General features: G+C 39.3%; 1 protein-coding gene across 15 annotated transcripts in view; it reads left to right on the top strand.

Moving 5' to 3' along the window:
* Positions 1–19,861, top strand: part of KMT2C (lysine methyltransferase 2C) — a 294,763-nt gene that overhangs the window by 120,612 nt on the left and 154,290 nt on the right. For all 15 annotated transcript variants that reach the window (XR_009533406.1, XM_060108762.1, XM_060108749.1 and 12 more), the window contains exons 4-6: positions 5,359–5,559; positions 9,059–9,207; positions 10,346–10,455. Coding sequence is in view for 14 of the 15 variants with exons in the window: in XM_060108762.1 (XP_059964745.1) it covers positions 5,359–5,559; positions 9,059–9,207; positions 10,346–10,455 (460 nt within the window). In the remaining variant the exon portion in view is untranslated. The remainder of the gene's footprint in view (positions 1–5,358; positions 5,560–9,058; positions 9,208–10,345; positions 10,456–19,861) is intronic.

Below are 19,861 nucleotides of genomic sequence, written 5' to 3'. Positions count from 1 at the left end.
ATTCAGTCCGATAGATAGCCAGGTCCTATCTGTGTGCTAATGAAACCCCACATTTATATTTTGAGGGCTGACCTTCCTCTGAACTCTAGACTTCGCTCTCCATCTGTCTGCTTGATATCTCCATTTGGAAGTATACTAGACACTGCACCCATAACATGTCCAAAACCACTGTTGATTTTGACCCCAGGCCTGTCCCAAATCTCCTCCCCAGGATTTCTTCATTTCAATGAATAATACCAATATTCACCCAGTTGCTTAGGCCAAAACCTTTTGAGTTAATCCGTGATTTCTCTCTTTTCTCATACCTCGCATTCTAAATTTTGTAGCCCACCTTTAGAAGATATCCCAAACAAGAACTTACTCTCTTAACTTGCCTACCATCTTAGTCCAAGTCCTCTTATCCTTAGGAGGCTGTAGTTGCCTTTTAAGTGGTCTCTCCACTTCTTCTCTTTGCTTCCCCCAGTCCAGATGGTTCTTAGCACAGTTGCAAAAATGATCATTCTAAAATGTAAATCAAGTTTCTCCCAAACTCTCTTTTGGCTGTCTCTTATATTTAAATTAAATATATAAATTATATTAAAAATTTCAGGGACTTCCCTGCTGGTACAGTGGTTAAGACTGCGCTCCCAGTGCAGGGGGCCCGGGTTTGATCCCTGGTCCGGGAACTAGATCCCACATGCATGCTGCAACTAAGGGTTCACATGCCACAACTAAGGAGCTGGCGAGCTGCAACTAAGGAGCCTGCCTGCCACAACTAAGAAGCACACATTCTTCAATTACGGAGCCTGCGTGCCGCAACTAAGACTGGATGCAACCAAGAAAAAAACAACCAAAAAATTCAAATCCCCACTATGTTCTACATCTTCGGGAAGGTTTGAAAATTTTCCAAATAAAAGAGTAGGATGAAAAATAAATAAAACACAGCCCCCACCACATTTACCCTCTGTTTCTGCTTGATTTTCCTTTGTTGCACTTTTTATTTCTCGACAGTTCGTTTGTCTCCCTTACTGTCATGTGAGCCCTGTGAAGGCTGTACTTTTTCCCTTTTTTCCTGCTTTTTATTGCATTGATAATTTTTTCCTATTGATTATACATTATATTTTGTTTTGTTTTTGAGACGGTTTTCCTTAAGACTCATGTTTCTTTACCCTGTTGAATTTAATTTTGAAAGAATTTCAAACTTAGAGTTCTAATTGATTTCTTAGTCTTAGCAATATGAATAATGATTTATCATATTTTCATATCTCTTTGTATCTATCATCTAGCATTTCATTTTCTAGTTATTTAAATATATACTTCCTATTTTGTCTTGGCCCCCTAACATTTTTCATATTTTGAAAAATTCAGGTGTATATATATATATACAGTAAAATTACTGTAAAATTCACCCATGTAGTGAGTTTTGACAGTTGTATACTGTCACATAACCACTACCACAACAAGATGAAGAACAGTTCCCTCATACTAAACAAATTACTTGGTGCCCTTTTGCTGTCATTCCTGATCCCATCTTCTGCCCTAGGCAGTCACTTACCTGTTTTCTGACCCTGTAGTTTTGCCTTTGCAGTAACATCGTATGAGTGGGATTGTAAAGTATGTGTCCTCTTGATTCTGGCCTTTTTAACTTAGCATATTTAATGCATTTGACGTTCATTTATGTCACTGCATATATCAGTAGCCGTTTCCTTTTTATTGCTAAGTAGGATTCTCTTTTATGGAGGTGCCTACCACAGTTTCTAAAAATTTTATTTATTTATTTATTTATTTATGGCTGCATTGGGTCTTCATTGCTGTGCACGGGCTTTCTCTGGTTGTGGAGAGGGGGCTTCTCTTCATTGCGGTGCGTGGGCTTCTCATTGCGGTGGCTTTTCTTGTTGTGGAGCAGGGGCTCTAGGCATGCAATCTTCAGTAGTTGTGTTACACGGGCTCAGTAGTTGTGGCTCGCGGGCTCTAGAGCACAGGCTCAGTAGTTGTGGCGCATGGGCTTAGTTGCTCCACAACATGTGGATCTTCCTGGACCAGGGCTCGAACCCATGTCCCCTACATTGGCAGTCGGATTCTTAACCACTGTGCCACTAGAGAAGCCGTCTACCACATTTAATTTATCATTTTCCAATTAAGGGATATTTGGGTAGTTTCCAGTTTATGGCAGTTATGAATAAAATTGGTATAAATATTCACTTGCAGATTTTGGTGTGAACGTAGGGTTTTTATTTCACTTAGGTAAAAATACCTAAGAGAGAGGTAATTTTTCAAGGAAAATGCCGAAGTATTTTCCAGTGTGACTGTACTATTTTGCATTACCACTAATGATATAGAGTGGATTGGCAGGATGTTTCTTATTGTTCTGATTCAGCTTTACTCTTAGGTGAGCACTGTGTCCGTAGGTCTCGGGGGTCCCGTCATTGTCTCAGCTAGTGGAGACCTGTCGTGGTCTGGGTCTAGGTCCTAGTCTTGCTCCTCCTCCAGGGTGGAGGTTCATCCCCTCCCCCATTCATTCCTCCATCTGCAGCTGGTCGTGACCATTGCAGGGCAGAGACTTTTGCTCTCCTTTTACCAGTCTGAGGCTTTTCTTTCGCAGGGAAGATGAAGAAGAAAGATCTTTGTGTCTTTCCCATGTCTCTGCTGTTCTCCTGCCCAGGCTTTTACCATGACTGGTGCATTCTCAGGACTCTTCTCCATGCCTGAGTGGTGGGCACGAGCGCCAGGGGAGGTGCATGGAGAGAAGCTCGTGAGGGGGTTAGAATTCCCCTGTGTTTGCGGGTCCTGGATGTTCTGTACTCTCCTACCGCTACACACTTGGCTTTTAGCAATTTATAAAGTTTTCACTGAATCCTTCAGCCTGCTTGGATGACAGCCAGGGAGTGGCCTCTTCCTCAGATTAAGCAAGTGCTTGTGTCTCCTCTCTTCTTGGAAGTGCCTTTCCTTCAACTGCAGGTGAATTGTTTGCTCTGCAACTTTTGTAATCTGATGTGTTCAAGAAAAGTGAATTTGTGGATTGTCTGGCAAGTTGTTGCTGCGATGGTGGGAGCAGAGTTCTTTGCAACTTTCTACTACATCCAAAGCGGAAGCCAGGGATTTCCTTTGTGCCACCCTTTAAAGTTAACAATAAATTACTCTGAGATATTTGAGTCTTTTTTTTCGCGGTACGCGGGTCTCTCACTGTTGTGACCTCTCCCCTTGCGGAGCACAGGCTCCGGACGCGCAGGCTCAGCGGCCATGGCTCACGGGCCCAGCTGCTCCGCGGCATGTGGGATCTTCCCGGACCGGGACACGAAGCCGTGTCCCCTGCATCGGCAGGCGGGCTCTCAACCACTGCGCCACCAGGGAAGCTCCTTTGACAGTCTTTATTTCCTACTTCCCTTGTCACATTTCCTAATTCTTTAATAATTTGAATATTTCTCTAAAAATATTTACATTGTGGGTCTGTTGTGTGGTGAAATTTCTCAGGTCTTATAGAAACCTGGGAATAATTTTATTATACCTTTACATTTGAGTTATGGTTTTGGATATAAAATTGAAGGTTAAGATATTTTTTGTCAGTACTTTAAACGTATTTCTCCATTTCCTAATCAGTGTTGTTCATAAAGTTGCTGTCCATCTGATTGTTGCTCCTTATAGGTAATGTTTCTAGGGGAAGAAACAAACTAGAAACAGGGTATGCTGAAAGAAATGTAAGTTTAATAGCTGAGAGAAAATTATAAATAAGAAAATTTAAAAAAATTAATAAGATACTGGCAAAGGATATTGGTGGATAGTATGCTTTAGGCAAGAAGAAAAACATTTTTTCCCCTATTTGACTTTATTTTTCTGCAAGTAGACCACATTTAATCGCGCGCGCGCGCGTGTGTGTGTGTGTCAGTATCAATGGACAGCACAGTTTATCATGAAATTGAAATACGTAATATTGGAAAAACTTAAATAGGTGACTTTTATAAACAAAGGTAATTAGTTGAGAGAGGTCCAATATGAATTTAACTTGAGTTAAACATTACCTGAAAAGATTATTTCTATCACCTGTTAATGTAAGACATTATGAAAGTTCCTGAGGTAGATACTACAGAGGTGATGGTGGGAACTTTAATGCTTGAGAAGAAAGATTTGAGTACAGCAGCCATAAATGTGTTGAGAAGAGAAGATATATCCAAGAGGAGCAGTTCTTTTAATTCGGTTTTTTCTAAGATCCCTTATTAAGCATGTATTCCAAAAGTATATATTGGTTTTTGTCCTTTAACCTTTTTTTTTTTTTTTGCTGCTGTACGTGGGCCTCTCACTGCTGTGGCCTCTCCCGTTGCGGAGCACAGGCTCCGGACGCGCAGGCTCAGCGGCCATGGCTCACGGGCCTAGCTGCTCCACGGCATGTGGGATCTTCCTGGACCAGGGCACGAACCCGTGTCCCCTGCATCGGCAGGCGGACTCTCAACCACTGCGCCAGGGAAGCCCTGTCCTTTAACTTTTTAAATAGTTTCTTTTTTAAAAAAAAATTATAGATTTTATTGTTTAGAACAACTTCAGGTTTACAGAAAAATTAAGCAGATGGTACACAGAGTTCCCCCTCCCCAACCTTTCCCTGCCTCAGTTTCCCCTAATATTAGCATCTTTCATTAGTGTGATACATTTGTTACAACTGAGAAACCAGTATTGATACATTATTATTAATTAAAGTTCATAGTTTACATTCATTCTTTGTGTTACATATAGTTCTATGAGTTTTGATAAATGTGTCATGCCAGGTATCTGCCATTAACTACAGTATAGCATATGAAGTAGTTTCACTGCTCTAAAAATCCTGCTTTGCCTATTCATCCCTTTCCCACTCCTCTTAAACCCTTTCTGTCCATTCCCCTGTCCCTCATCACTAACTGCTTAACCCACTTAAATTTATTTTTTTATATCTCTGTGTGTATGGTATATATATTATGCATAAAGAATGTTCCATCAAGTAGTTAAGTAAAACTTGGTCACCACTTGTTTTACATAGCTGGGATATAATTGAGTGGCCATTAAACTGTACCTTCTTCCCCAACCTTAATTTTTTACTTTCTTTATTCCTTTTTAATACTTTGAGATTTTTAAATCAGGTTTAAAAGAAAATTGTTTTTCTAAGCACAAACTATAATTTTTTGATTTGGTATATACTACTTTAAAAAAATCATGCTACAGAAAAGTAGAATTGCAAATGTATAATTTTTATTGAACTTAATTGTTCTTACAGTATAGATATATTTAAATGCTTAGCTTGCACTAAAGACATAATATTTAATTTTAAAGCACAAGTATCTGCAATTGTCTGGAACTTGAAATAGTTAAATAAAACTACTTCTCCTCTCTGTCTTCCATACTTTTCATTTCTACCAGTGAACAGCTCTGCGCTTTTTGTTACTGTGGTGAAAAAAGCTCCTTAGGACAAGGAGACTTAAAACAATTTAGAGTAACGCCTGGATTTATTTTGCCATGGAAAAACCAGCCTTCTAACAAGAAGGACGTTGATGACAACAGCAGTGGAACTTGTGAGAAAATACAAAACTCAACACCACGAAAACAAAGAGGACAGAGAAAGTAAGCAATTTTGAATTTAAGTGGTTCTAACGCAGTAAGACTATATATAGTTTATTTACATTGCGATGTTTATGAATATACAAATGGGATTGTTACTGAACAATTTTTTATGTTTCCAACATTCATACGATGCTTTATGACTCACCATTAACCCAGCAGACACTCATTTTCTCAAAATTTCTTTCTTATTTAAAAAAAAGTTTACGCTAGTTGTGTATTAACAAAAAAGAAGAAAGCTTTAAAGAACATAATGTAAGGAAGGCTAGAGGGGATTCATGGAATTTATCTATATATGGAATGAAAATTTGAGAAAATCAATGAGATCTTTCTTTCCTTTTCCTAGATAAGTTTTAAATAGTTTGTAAGAGTGTAACATAAAAGAATAGCAAAACCAAAGTGGTTTTACCTATATGTGTCATTTATTTGTTTGTTTTTATGGTTCAGAGAATGTTGAATTGTCCTGTAAACTCTTACAATACAGTGTTAACTTTCTTTCCTTCTAAATAATCATGTGCTGAGAATGCCCTTTCTAAAGTCAAAGAAGATGCTCTTTTTTAAATGAAAGAATTTACATATGTTGTACACCTGAAACTAATATAATATTGTAAATCAACTATAATTTAAAAAAAAAGAATTTACTGTTTGTATAACTATATATGTGTGTCTATATTCATGGACCTTATAGTTCCCCCAAACTCTTGTCTAATATGTTTGCTTTTGGAGTTAATAATTTTTTTATATGTTGTAGGTTCATTTGAAGGCCATCTTAATATGTGGACTTGGCTCTGGTAGTTGAGGGAATAGAAGTTTCTGTGGTTGATGAGAAAGTGTAAAAATTAATTTAGCTTGGAAGGCTAACCAGCTTTGCCCCTTGAGGGTGATGATGTAATCATCCAAGTGCCTGTCTGGCTTTTATCCAAAGTTAAGTACTAAGGCATTGTGTTGTACTTATTTGATTGGCTTCTTCTTTTGGACTCCTGCCAATGCCTTGAAGACCTGAAGTAGGAAATGAAACAGTAACAAGAAAAACACTTTTAAAAGAATTTAAAGTGGAACAGCTTAAGGAAATTTAGAAGTATTGTATTTAGAGTTTTGGTGTTTTAAAGGCCATAGCTAGCTTTACCTTTCGTGATCAATTGGGAGCTCACTTTCTAATAAGATATATCAAAAGTCCAGGGCTTCCCTGGTGGCGCGGTGGTTGGGGGTCCGCCTGCCGGTGTGGGGGGCGCGGGTTCGTGCCCGGTCCGGGAGGATCCCGCGTGCTGTGGAGTGGCTGGGCCCGTGAGCCGTGGCTGCTGGGCCTGCGCGTCCGGAGCCTGTGCTCTGCGGCAGGAGGGGCGCAGCGGTGGGGGGCCCGCGTACCGCAAAAAAAAAAAAAAAAAAAAAAAGTCCAGAAAAGTTATGTCCATCAGTCATTAGTAAATTTACTGGACCGGACCAGGTTATATCTTATATCCTCATGTTCTGCCTTGAATAATGGCAATTAAGAAACAACTGTTCTGGGAAACACAGTTAGACTTCATTTATTTATTTATTTATTTTATAAGCTAAGTTAATTTTTAGTGAAAACTTTATGAGCTAAAATAATTATGTAAAAATAGCCTTGGTTTAATGAAAGTCTTTAAGAGTTTAACAAGTTATTAAGTGATGATAACAAGCCAGTTAATGGACCTTAGGAATAAAGCATGTTTATGAAATTTGGGAATCATTTAGGGATAAACAGTTACTTTAGCTTGGTAATGATTTTTAATATTTACAAAATATGTTGCTAATGAGTTATAAACCAGATAAATAGCTAGTTAATTTTTTAATTTGAAAAGGAAGATTTTAAAATAGTTTTTCCCTCATGGTGCAGTAAATATAAGAATATATAATCAAGGATTCATTTCCTCTTTTTTTTAGACTTAAAACTGGGGGGGGGTATGTAAACATTTCAGCTCACTTCTCTCCATGTTCTCTCCGAAGCTGGGCTCCTCTCACCCTTAGGGTTGACGTCAGCATCTTACTGATATGTTGTGTGCATACAAACTGGTTGTAAAACCTCAAGGTGAAATTTGACTAACCTGCTGCTTGGGAACTGCTTAGTAATAGACTGGTTAGTCATTCCATGGGTTTTTATACCTGTCCCGCCATCAAATTACGGGTATAAAGAAAATATGTTAAAACAATGCATTCGTCTTCATTGATGAACTGTTAATCTTTTTTTCCTCCTAATAAATTAGCAAGTTAGTAATGAAGATGTATTTGTAGGAATGGAGATTATATTTACTGGAAGGTTTGTTCTTATTTCACTGTGGACAAATTTTATAAAAACAAGAATTTGAAGTTAGCATGGTAAACTTTAAAAGAAAAAAGTCTATGCGTTTCTACTGCTGAACATAAAAAATACTGGTTATTTTTTATATGGTTTGATATTTAAATGTACTTATTGAAATATGTTAATACTTTTTTTCTTTCAATGATTCCAGGTATAAAAAAGTTTAGTACCCTGGTCATTGTGCTGATTTTCTCTTAATAGGAATCATGATATATATCCAGCATACAGCAGTGCAGTGAGTTATGATCTATATTCAATAGTGATTTAATCCAGAATTATGATCAGGTTAAATACTATGATATCAGGAGAAGATTAAAGTCTTAGTGCCGGCCATCTGATTTCCCTTGTTTAATGTTAGTCACAATAATAGTCATTGTTTACTTCTTGATCTCAATTCATATATGAAGTTTTAGGGCTTTCAAAGTTTGAAATCTCCCATATGTTATTCAGTGAACACTTACTCAGTGTTCATTTTTATACTGTACTTTTGGCTGTTACAGTTTTTTCCTTATTCCCAGGTCACTAGTAGCTCTTTTGTTTTTGCTTTTTACTTCTGGTTTGTGAGGTAAAGTCTTAGCAGAGGATACCTGCAGCATCATGCCACAGGCCAGCTGTCGAGATTACTGAGGGGACCGCAAGGAAGCTCCAGGGCTCACATTTCACTCCCACTGCCTCCCTCTTCACACTTCTAGTGGGTCTTCATTTCCCCTGGGAAGTAACCTTGCTGTCCGTAAAATTAACTGCCAGCTCTGTTGTGGTAGTCCTCACTGATTATAAAGCAAATTAGAAATATCTGATTTGATCAAGTTGTTTTTTAAGCATTTAAGTAAGGCCAAAGGGAATATTCATTTTATGTGATAAAATATGTTCCTGACTAGACTATTAGAGTGTCAATTAAAATAAATATATATAAAATGGCAAAATAAGTCTGCAACTGTAATTTGTAACACTTCCTTATGGATTTGGAGACTTTTTTTTTTTTAGTTGCTTACATGATATAATATAGCTATCCAGTTTTATATCTATACTATGAATAATAACATATTCTAAAAGTTGTTTTATGTTAGTTTATGCCTAAGTAAAATTAATTAGGCAATACATTATATTTAAGTCGTTATAAAAGGAAACAGTTTTCTACTTGTTATCACTTTCACATCTATTTTGTTTTATTTTATTTTCCAGGGAACGGTCTCCTCAGCAGAATATAGTATCTTGTGTAAGTGTAAGCACTCAGACTGCTTCAGATGATCAGGCTGGTAAATTATGGGATGAACTCAGTCTGGTTGGCCTTCCAGATGCCATTGATGTCCAAGCCTTATTTGACCCTACAGGTATGAGCCAGTCTTCATTAATAACTACCTTTTGATTCTGTAAGCATTTTCACTTTAGCAAATTATCAACTTAATAGTAAATACCGTTCATCTAGAAATAATTATCACATTGGAAAAACGTCATTGTTAAGTATACCTGCTTAGGTAAAATAAATTGTCTGATTATGTTTACCTAACTTATTTAGCATCTGCACAGGGCCATCACTGGGCTGGATGCTTTTATAAATGTTTGCATTTACACTTGTGTGGGCAGCAGTGCCATGGAGATCTGACAGTTGCGGAGAGAGAAAGTTTGAAGGGATCTATGAAAACCTGGGAAACACGGCAGTCTGGGCCTACTTGAAGTAGGGGTGAAGGGTAATAGATCTAAGCCCTGTGAATGTCCTGTAACGCAGTATAGTAATCCATACTCATGATTTGGTGCTGTTGGGGTTTTGAGTGAAGAACTGCGTGTAATTGTTCAAGTGCTCTGTGAGAGAGAGTTTAAAGACTGAGCTGTAACTGACGATTGATGTGGGCTCTTGGTGTGGGGTGCAGTGGAATAGAGGTGTGTATGTAGCTTATTTGTCAGAAACGAAGTATTAAGTAATTTTCCTTTATGTTTTATGTAAATACACCAAATAAAATACAGTAACGGTTAAATAAAATGACTAGAAACTAATTTCTCTGTTGAAGGAATAACCACTAATTCATTGTGCATCAGAATCCCTTGGAGGGCTTGTTGACACATTGATTTCTGGGCACCATGGCAAGAATTTTTTTTTTTTTTTTTTTGGCTGTACGTGGGCCTCTCACTGCTGAGTGGCCCAGCCGCTCCGCGGCATGTGGGATCTTCCCGGACCGGGGCACGAACCCGTGTCCGCTGCATCGGCAGGCGGACTCTCAACCACTGCACCACCAGAGAAGCCCTGGCAAGAGTTTTTGATTCAGTAGGTCTTGGTTGTGGTCCGATATTTGCATTTATAACAAGTTCCTAGATGATACATTTCGAGGAGGGCTGCTTTAGCGGTATCACAAATATCCACTGCCATTGTGTATTCACACATTTGAATTGATTTGGGGGATTTTCATCTTCACTTATTAGCGTTAATACGTTTAATGTTTATTCAGTTGCTTCATTTCACTTTAACCATTTTAGGCACTTGTTGGGCTCATCACCGTTGTGTGGAATGGTCACTGAGGCTGTGCCAGGTGGAAGAACCGTTGTTAGTGAACGTGGACAGAGCTGTTGTCTCAGGGAGCACAGAAGTAAGTAGAAGAAACACATATTTAAACAACAGCTTTATAACATTTACTGCGTCAACATAAAGGTTCACTTCCAAGATTTATTAAATGATTACTATGATGTAAAAACCCTTAAAATAGGAAACTGTTAATTTATATCCAAGAGTAGTTTGTGCAGACCACTAGAATATAGTATGTTAAGTTGTGCAATAAATGCAGATCTTTAAAATAAATATCTTACATTTAAATCAGAAATTAAAATTCTTAGAAATGGGTATTACTATAATGACGCATCTTACTCTTTAAGACAAAACTCTTTGACGAAGATTTAAAAGAAGAGAGACAGGATTTGACATCTTTAGTCCACAGTGTGAGCTAGCTCTGTTTGCTATTTTAAAAATTGATTAAAATATTTCTTTGCAGTAAAGTTGGCAGTTCGGTTTGTCTTTTTGGCACTCTCCCAAAGTAATATCATATACACAGTCTGCCATCTTTCAAAGCTTTCACTGCAATTTTCGTGTGATTTTGAATCGAGAAATAAATGCAACGTTTACCTTCCATCTATAAAGGCAACAAACCCTATGAAGTGAAATTGCTTTGCTGCCTACAAATTCCCTTTGGTTTTTGGCAGGTATATTTGGGAGAAGTGAAACAGGCCTTCCAAAGGAATATTAGAAGTGGAATTTTTTACCGTAGAAATTATATGGGCTTTAATAGATTTAATATAGGTAAACATTTCAAAAGTATTGTTGAGACAAGGACTTAGATTTAATTATTCAATTATTATAACATTTGCTTTACTCAGATGATCAAAATTACCTACTTTATATGGATCAGTAACCCTCACCTCAGGATTAGTCAAGTTAAGAGTGTTTGTTTTGGAAATGTGACATTACGTTTAAAGGCTTACATTACCAAATTTTGAACAGTATAATGCACGATAAATAATTTCCACAGTCTGAACATACTTAGATGGCCAGATTGTGACTGTGATAGATCAGTGAGAACTGTTTCTTCCATGAACTACTTTAGAAGTAGTTTTGGAATATTTTGTGACAGTGAAAAGCATTATAGGAAAGGCAATGAACAAAGGCTAAAATGAACTGTAACAACCCATTTTTGGTAAGGCTGTGGGGAAATAGGCACTCTTATGCCTCATTGGTGGGAATGCAAATTGGTACATGTCTTCTGGAGAGAAATTTGGCAAAATGCCTAACAGACTATACATGCACTTTTGACCTTTCTGAGATTCTATCCTGAAAATATGCCTCCAATAATACAAAAACATTAACAGCATTGTTCAATTTGCAAAATATTGGAAACAACCTCTGACCACACATAGTAGAATGGTTGAATAGACTGTGGTATGGTTCATACAGTGGAATACTGTGCAACTGTAAAAATACTATGAGGAATATTTTTATGAACTAACACAAAGTAGTTTCCAATATATACTTTTAAGTGGAATAAAAGAGTGCAAAAGACCACTTACGGTGTGCAACACTTTTTGTAGGAAGGAATGCGATGTAAGAAAGTGTACACGCATGTGCACGTTTGTGGAGAAGAAACACAGGAAGAATAAACCAGAAAGTAGAGATATTGGTTACCTGTCTCTAAAAGGTGGGTGGGAAACAGGTGGAATGAAGACAGGAGTGGGGTCCGTGTAGCAGGGATGTGGTGCGACACTTCTCAGATGTATCTTTTTGTATAGCTCTGACTCTTAGAACCATAAGAATGTTTCACCTACCCCTGAATAAGCAACTACAGCCATCTGGGCTATGGGGGAACCTAAAACAGGATAACACAATTCACAATGACAGGGGTACGGAAGAAACTAAGCAACTGAAAAATAGTGTCTTGACTGGATACCCGTAAAGCTAAAGGCAAAAAAAACCCTGCATATACATGCACATACCTGCTGTACTCGAGTGAGTGAAATTCTAAAATGATTTTTGTGGTGTTAGAATGTAGATATCAATATAAACTTAAGGTTTTTAATATTTATATGGACAGATACAGAAATACAGGTATGTGTGTATGCATGTGTTAGTATGCTGCATTTATCTCCTAGCTCTGCCCCCTGTGAAGGCCTAGAAGTAGTGACTTCCAGTAGCACTGAGCACATCTAGTGCCTAGATCTTGGTTTCTAACTAGTGTTCTCCAGCAAAAAGGACCAGAGCTCCTTGAAAAGTGGCTCATGGTGCAGGGAAGATACAAGATGAGGTGCCAGAAAGCAAGGAAGTGCTCAGAGAGATGGGGACTCGTTGAAAGCACAGGAGCCAACCTGAAGGAGCTCCTAAGAGCTGGACCAATTTGAGCAGTAACAGAAAATAATGATAGTCTTGGGTTTTCATCCATAGAATGAGCCACACTGATAAATAAATTGATAAAATAGATAAGTAGCGTCGGTCAAGTTACATCACTTCTCTGCCTAACACTCTTCAGTGACTTCCCGATTCACTAAGAGGAAAAAAGCCAGTCCTTCCTGACTGGCAGGGCCTCCGCCATCTTCACCACTCCCCCGCCCACCCAGTGCTCTAAGACGTCGCTCCCTGTAACCCTTCCCCTCCCTCGCTTCCTTCAGCCTCAGTGATCTCCTTGGTCTTCCTCAAAACCGTCCACCTCTAGGCCTTTGCAGTCCCTGTTCCCTACATGCATGGCTTCCTCCCTCATCTCCTTTAGGTATTTATTGAAGTTACCTAATCTGTGAGGGCTTTGCTGGGCTCCCTATTGAAAATTTCAGGAGTCTCCTCCTCCCATCATACCCCCGCTGGATTGTTCTCTCCTCCATACTTACCAGCATCTAACACAGTGTATATCTACTTAATAATCTTGTCTGTCTCTCCTCACTAGATAATAGTGCCCTTCTGAAAAGGATCTTTTTCTGTTTTGGTCATTCCTCAATAAATACTTGTAGCCTAAATGAATAACCCTAAAGATCATTCATGGAATCATTCATAGTTACAAGAAAGAAGTCACAAGTAAGTGCCAAAGTGTTAAAGGAGGTCACCAGTGTGGTTAATTTTATATAAGTTTATAAATTTATAATTGTCAAAAGAACCCCTCTAAAATAGAGTAAATCTTTACAGTCCTACGTAAGAGATAGGGTGGGATGGGGTGAAAATGAAAAATCTTTGATGTCTTAAAAGGTTCCCCAGGGGCAAAGTGTGTAAAAGTGCTGTTGAACTTAGAACAGGCTTTTATTTTACCAAAAAACAGATGTTAAAAATTTGTTGACCGTTATTAGGATGACATGTGGCTGAATGTATTGTATCTGCCTCTGCTTTCAAAGAAAATAAACACCTCATCTGCCTCTTCAAGATAAAGGTGGTGTTTCAACAATAAGAATGTAATGACTTTGCACAGAAACATGTGCTGAGGGTCGAGCGTTTTGAAAACAGATGTTTGGAACTATTTCTATTGGGAGTTTATTGCCAGAAACAGTGAAAGTTTGTAATCAGACAACAACGATACTCTCACATTGGTTTTGCCAAAAGATCCTGGACACAGAACTTCCTGATTAAAATATTCTAAAGAGTTGAAGGATGTTTTAAACCCCTTTGTTAAAAATTAATATTTTTTTACTTTGGAAGGTGAAAATCTACTGGCTAATTTTTGATAATTTTGGTTGGGATTGAAAAATGGTTATAGAAATATGTACTTTTGTTTAGATCTCCCTATTTTTGTGAGAATCATTTTTTTTAAAAGGCTTTGACAGATACTGAAATAAACTGAAGTTAGCATTGGACCTTTCAATCTTTTAATGATGGAAAAGAACAAGATACAAAGCTCAGATGGGGGTTTGCAGTACTCTAAACTTTTGGATTGTCTACATCTTTAAATAAGAAATATTTGAGCACGTGTCCTTAATATACATCGTCATTGGAATATGTATCTCTCCTTTATGTCACTTAGCAACATTTGTAAGTTTACGTTGTTTCTGTGAGTATTTAATTACCTTTGGTCCCCCCACTAGGGCTGTAGGCGTCATGAGGGCATGAATACTGTATGTGTTGGTTTGTCATTTTATCTCTAGTGCCTGACAAAGTACCTGGAACACAAGGGAGTCATTTATGGGATAAATGTATGCATGAGTGCAGTTTGCCAGTGAAGGGCAATACTGAGTGCTGTGGTCCAGTGGAGGGGAGCGTGCTACTGGCACCTAGTGGCGCTGCAAGCCACCTGCACTGCACAGGCAGGACCCAGCTCCCGTGGGGCCGAGGTTGACAGGTCCCCACCCCGTGATCAGGAAATATTATTTCTATTTTAAAACTAAGACATTTAATATATTTCCTCCATTGTTAAATGGCATGCATTATCAAGCAGTTCAGTTTTTCTGGAATTTCCCACAGCTTGTTTTTCAGTTTTTCCACAGGGAACTTTATTTATCTTGTGCTAGATGGAAGAATATGCTAAACTACAACCTGTATTTCAGGAAAGGTAATGGCGTTTCTCTTTTAATTTCCTCTTTGGAGCCCTGGGGGTGCTACCAACATCTTGGAAATCTAGATAATTTGAATATTACCAAGGGAATACTTTAATCCTGAATTCTACAGATGTTTGACCATTTATGTACCTAACGCCCCTCTTTCCGGCACTTCACTCATTGCCCCCCAAAGAAATATCCTATAAACCTCCAACACATATTTCCATTATTTAACTAGTTCTGAATCAAATGCTCAGCCTTACTCTATAAATAAAACATTAAAACATTACTTATAACATCTCTCCACTTAGATTGATAATTTCTCATGCTTTCTTCACCTTCATCATCTGCCACAACCCCATATTTTTTCTTCTTTTTTCTTTTTTTAATTTTTTGGCTGCGTTGGGTCTCCGTGCTGTGGACGGGTTTTTCTCTAGTTGTGGCAAGTGGGGGCTACTCTTCATTAAGGTGGCTTGGCTTCTCTTGTTGTGGCGCACGGTCTCTACGCGCATGGGCTCAGTAGCTGTGGCGCGCGGGCTCTAGAGTGCAGGCTGAGTAGCTGTGACGCACGGGCTTAGTTGCTCCGTGGCATGTGGGATCTTCCTGGACCAGGGCTCGAACCCGTGTCCCCTGCAGTGGCAGGCAGATTCTCAACCACTGTGCCACCAGGGGAGAAGCCCAATGAAAAGATCTTAATGGAGAAAGACCTTGATGAAGTCTGGAAGACCCCATGTGCAGGCGTCTTTAGGCGCTTCCCCCCATGAGGGGCATGCAGAGCTCCCTCTTCCTCCAGCAGTACAGATAGGGCAGCATGTGTATGGTGCTTCTGCCAGAGAAGCTCAAGGTCTTTACTGGGGCTAGTCATGTAGGCACCCTCTGCCCAGCATGTACCAGAAGGAAAGCCATATTGTTTGCACAGATAATCTAGGCACAGTAAACTGCCCTTATCACGTAGGCCACCCTGGGAGCCCTCCAAAAGCCAACTTCCTAGATGCCACCTATGTAAGCAGGCCTTTCTAAGGATAGTAGTATCAGGAATGCTGTTTTAACCCTTCTTTTGCACAGAAATGAGATTGGATTGTGTCTCAATTTCAACATATTTCTGTCTGTATAACTATAGTGTTTGCTTGTTAGTTTACAACAATGAATTATTCCACATCATAGGGAGGCTGTGATAGGTGTTCTAGTGGTTATATAAAATAACTTTTAACTTTGAACAGAGGAGAGATATTGATAAGGACACTTTTTTTTAACATCTTTATTGGAGTATAAATGCTTTACAATGGTGTGTTAGTTTCTGCTTTATAACAAAGTGAATCAGCTATACATATACATATATCCCCATATCTCCTCCCTCTTGTGTCTCCCTCCCACCCTCCCTATCCCACCCCTCTAGGTGGTCACAGAGCACCGACCTGATCTCCCTGTGCTGTGCGGCTGCTTCCCACTAGCCATCTGTTTTACATTTGGTAGTGTATATATGTCCATGCCACTCTCTCACTTCGTCCCAACTTACCCTTCCAATAAGGACACTTTTGACTGTAACAGAAAAATCCTGTATTTGACTCTGAAATCTACTTTGTCTGATACTAATATATCCATTCTAACTTTCTTTTGACTAGTATAAATATGGTATATCATTCCATCCTTTTATTTTACCCTATTATATTTTTATACTTAATGGGTGTTTCTTACAGGCAGCAGGTTTTTAAAAAATCTAACCTGGCAGTCTCTGCTTTTTTATTTGTAGTACTTAGGCTACATACACTTAATGTGATTAAGCCCCTCCACCCCCATTTGTGTCTATCTGTTCTTTGTTTCCTTTTTCCTGCATTCCTTTGGATTGAAGTTTTTTATGATTCCATTTTATCTCCTTTGCTGGATTATTACCTATACAGGCATACCTTATTTTATTGCACCTTGCAGGTATTCTGGTTTTTTACAAATTGAAGGTTTGTGGCAACTCTGCATCAAGTAAGTCTATCACTGCCATTTTTTCCCAACAGCATTTGCTCACTTCATGACCCTGTGTCACATTTTGGTAATTCTCACAGTATTTCAAAGTTTTTCAGTATTATTATATTTGTTATGGTGATCTGTGATTGGTAACCTTTGATGATGCTATTGTAATTGTTTTGGGGTGCTACAGACTATGCCCACGTAAGACAGCGAACTGAATCCATAAATGTTCTGTGTGTTCTGACTGCCCCATCCACTGGCTGTTCCCCTGTCTTTCTTCCTCTCCTCAGGCCTCCCTATTCCCTGAGACACAACAGTATTGAAATTAGGCCAATTAATAACCCTACAGTGGTCTTTAAGTGTTCAAGTGAAAGGAAGACTCAATGTCTCTTACTTTAAATCAAGAGCTAGAAATGATGAAGCTGAGTGAGGAAGGCATGTGGAAGGCTGAGATAGGCTGAAAACTAGGCCTCTTGTGTCAAACAGTTTAGCCAAGCTGTGAATGCAAAGGAAAGTTCTTAAAAGAAATTAAAAGTGCTTCTCCAGTGAAGACACAAACGACAAGAAAGCAACACCGCCTTATTGCAGTTATGGAGAAAGTTTTAGTGTTCTGTACAGAAGGTCAAACCAGCCACAACATTCCCTGAAGCCAAAGCCTAATCCAGAGCAAGGCCCTACTTCTCTTGAAATCTATAAAGACTAAGAGAGATGGTAAAACTGCAGAAAAACACCTGGGAGCTAGCAGAGGTTGGTTCATGAGGTTTGAGGAAATATAAAGGTGCAAGTGCTAATGTAGAAGCTGTAGGTCACCCAGAAGATCTAGATATGATAATTATAATGAAGGTGGCTACAGCAAACAGCAGATTTTCAATGTAGACAAAACAGCCTTGTATTGGAAGAAGACACCATCAAGGACTTTCATAGCTAGAGAGGAGAAGTCAGTATCTGACTTCAAAGCTTCAAAGGACAGGCTGACTCTCTTGTTAGGGGCTAGTGCAACTGGTGACTTTAAGCTGAAGCTAATGCTCATATACCATTCCAAAAAATACTAAGGCCCTTAAGAATTATGTCAAATCTACTCTGCGTGTGCTCTGTAAGTGGGGCAACAAAGCCTGGATGACAGTACATCTGTTTGCAACATGGTTTACTGAATATTTTAAGCCCACTGTTGACACCTACTGCTCAGAAAAAAAGATTCCTTTCAAAATACTACTGCTCATTGGCAGTGCACCTGATCACCCAAGAGCTCTGGTGGAGACGTACAATGAGATTTATGTTGTTTTCATGCCTGTGAACACATCCATTCTGCAGCTCATGGATCAAAGAGTAATTCTGACTTTCAAGTCTTATTATTTAAGAAAATACATTTCGTAAGGCTGTAGCTGCCAGAGATAGTGATTCCTCTGATGGATCTGGGCAAAGTCACTTGAAGACCTTCTGGAATGGACTCACCATTCTAGATGCCATTAAGACTATTTATGATTCGTGGGAAGAGGTCAACATCTCAGCATTAACAGGAGTTTGGAAGAAGTTGATTCCAGCCCTCATGGGTGACTTTGAGGGGTTTAGGACTTCAGTGGGGGAAGTAACTGCAGATGGGGTGGAAACAGCAAGAGAATTAGAATCAGAAGTGGAACCTGAAGGTTGACTAAAATGCTGCAATCTCGTGGTAAAACTTGAGCAGGTAAGGAGTTGCTTCTTACTGATGGGCAAAGAAAGTGGTTTCTTGAGAGTCAGTCTATTCCTGGTGAAGATGCTGTGAAGATTATTGAAATGACAACAAAGGATTTAGAATATTACATGAGTATTATTTTCATTGATAAAGCAGCGGCAGCATTTGAGAGGATTGACTCCAATTTGGAAAGAAGTTCTACTGTGGGTAAAATACTATCAAACGGCATTTCATGCTTGAGAAATTGTTTGTGGGAGGAAGAGTCAGTTGACTTTCCAGACTTCACTGCCGTCTTATGTTAAAAGCTTGCCATACCACCCCGCCTTTGGCAACTGCCACCCCATCACACAGCAGCCACCAGTAAAAGGATTGTGACTTGCTTTAGGCACAGATGATGGTTAGCAGTTTTTAGCAATAAAGCATTTTAATTTGTTTATTTAATTAATTTATGTCTGCACTGGGTCTTTTTTGCTGCACGTGGGCTTTCTCTAGTTATGGTGAGTGGGGCTACTCTTCTTGCAGTGCATGGGCTTCTCATTCTGGTGGCTTCTCGTTGCGGGGCATGGGCTCTAGGCGCATGGGCTTCAGTAGTTGTGGCTCGCTCGTGGGCTTCAGTGGTTGTGGCTTGCGGGCTCAGCAATTGTGGCATGCGGGCTCTAGAGCACAGGCTCAGTCGTTGTGGTGCACAGGCTTAGTTGCTCCTTGGCGTGTGGGATCTTCCTGGACCAGGGCTCAAACCCATGTCCCCTGCATTGGCAGGCGGATTCTTAACCACTGCTCCACCAGGGAAGCCCAGTAATAAAGCATTTTAAAATTAAGGTATGTACGTTGTTTTTTAGACAGAATGCTATTGCCCACTTAATAGACTGCAAGATTGTGTAAACATAACTTTTATATGCTCTGGGAAACAAAAAAAAGTGTGTAACTCGCTGTATTTTGGTGGTCTGGAATTGAACATACGGTATCTACGAGGTATGCGTATAACCCTTGTTTTGTTATTTTATTAGTTGCGTTAGGGTTTATAGCGTGCATCTTTCACTTACCACGGTCTGCCCTGAGGTGACGTCACGTCGTTGTCTGTATAATAAAAGTGTCCTCTTCCGGTCCCTCCATTTCCCCCTCCTGGGCTTTGTGCTGTGGCTGTCATGTGTATTTGACTTTCACGTGTTATAAACTCCGTAGGGTATTGTTATTTTTGAGTAAACAGATACTTTTTTTTCCCCAGTAAATTTTTTTATTTAATTTTGGCTGCGTTGGGTCTTCGCTGCTGCACATGAGCTTTCTCTAGTTGCGGCGAGTGGGGGCTACTCTTCGTTGCGGTGCGCAGGCTTCTCACTGCGGTGGCTTTTCTCGTTGCGGAGCACGGGCTCTAG

This window comes from Mesoplodon densirostris, chromosome 9 (assembly GCF_025265405.1).
Source record: "Mesoplodon densirostris isolate mMesDen1 chromosome 9, mMesDen1 primary haplotype, whole genome shotgun sequence".
NCBI lineage: Eukaryota > Metazoa > Chordata > Mammalia > Artiodactyla > Ziphiidae > Mesoplodon > Mesoplodon densirostris.
The sequence above is the reverse complement of the archived record's forward strand: the minus strand, read 5'-3'. Positions and strand labels throughout refer to the sequence as shown.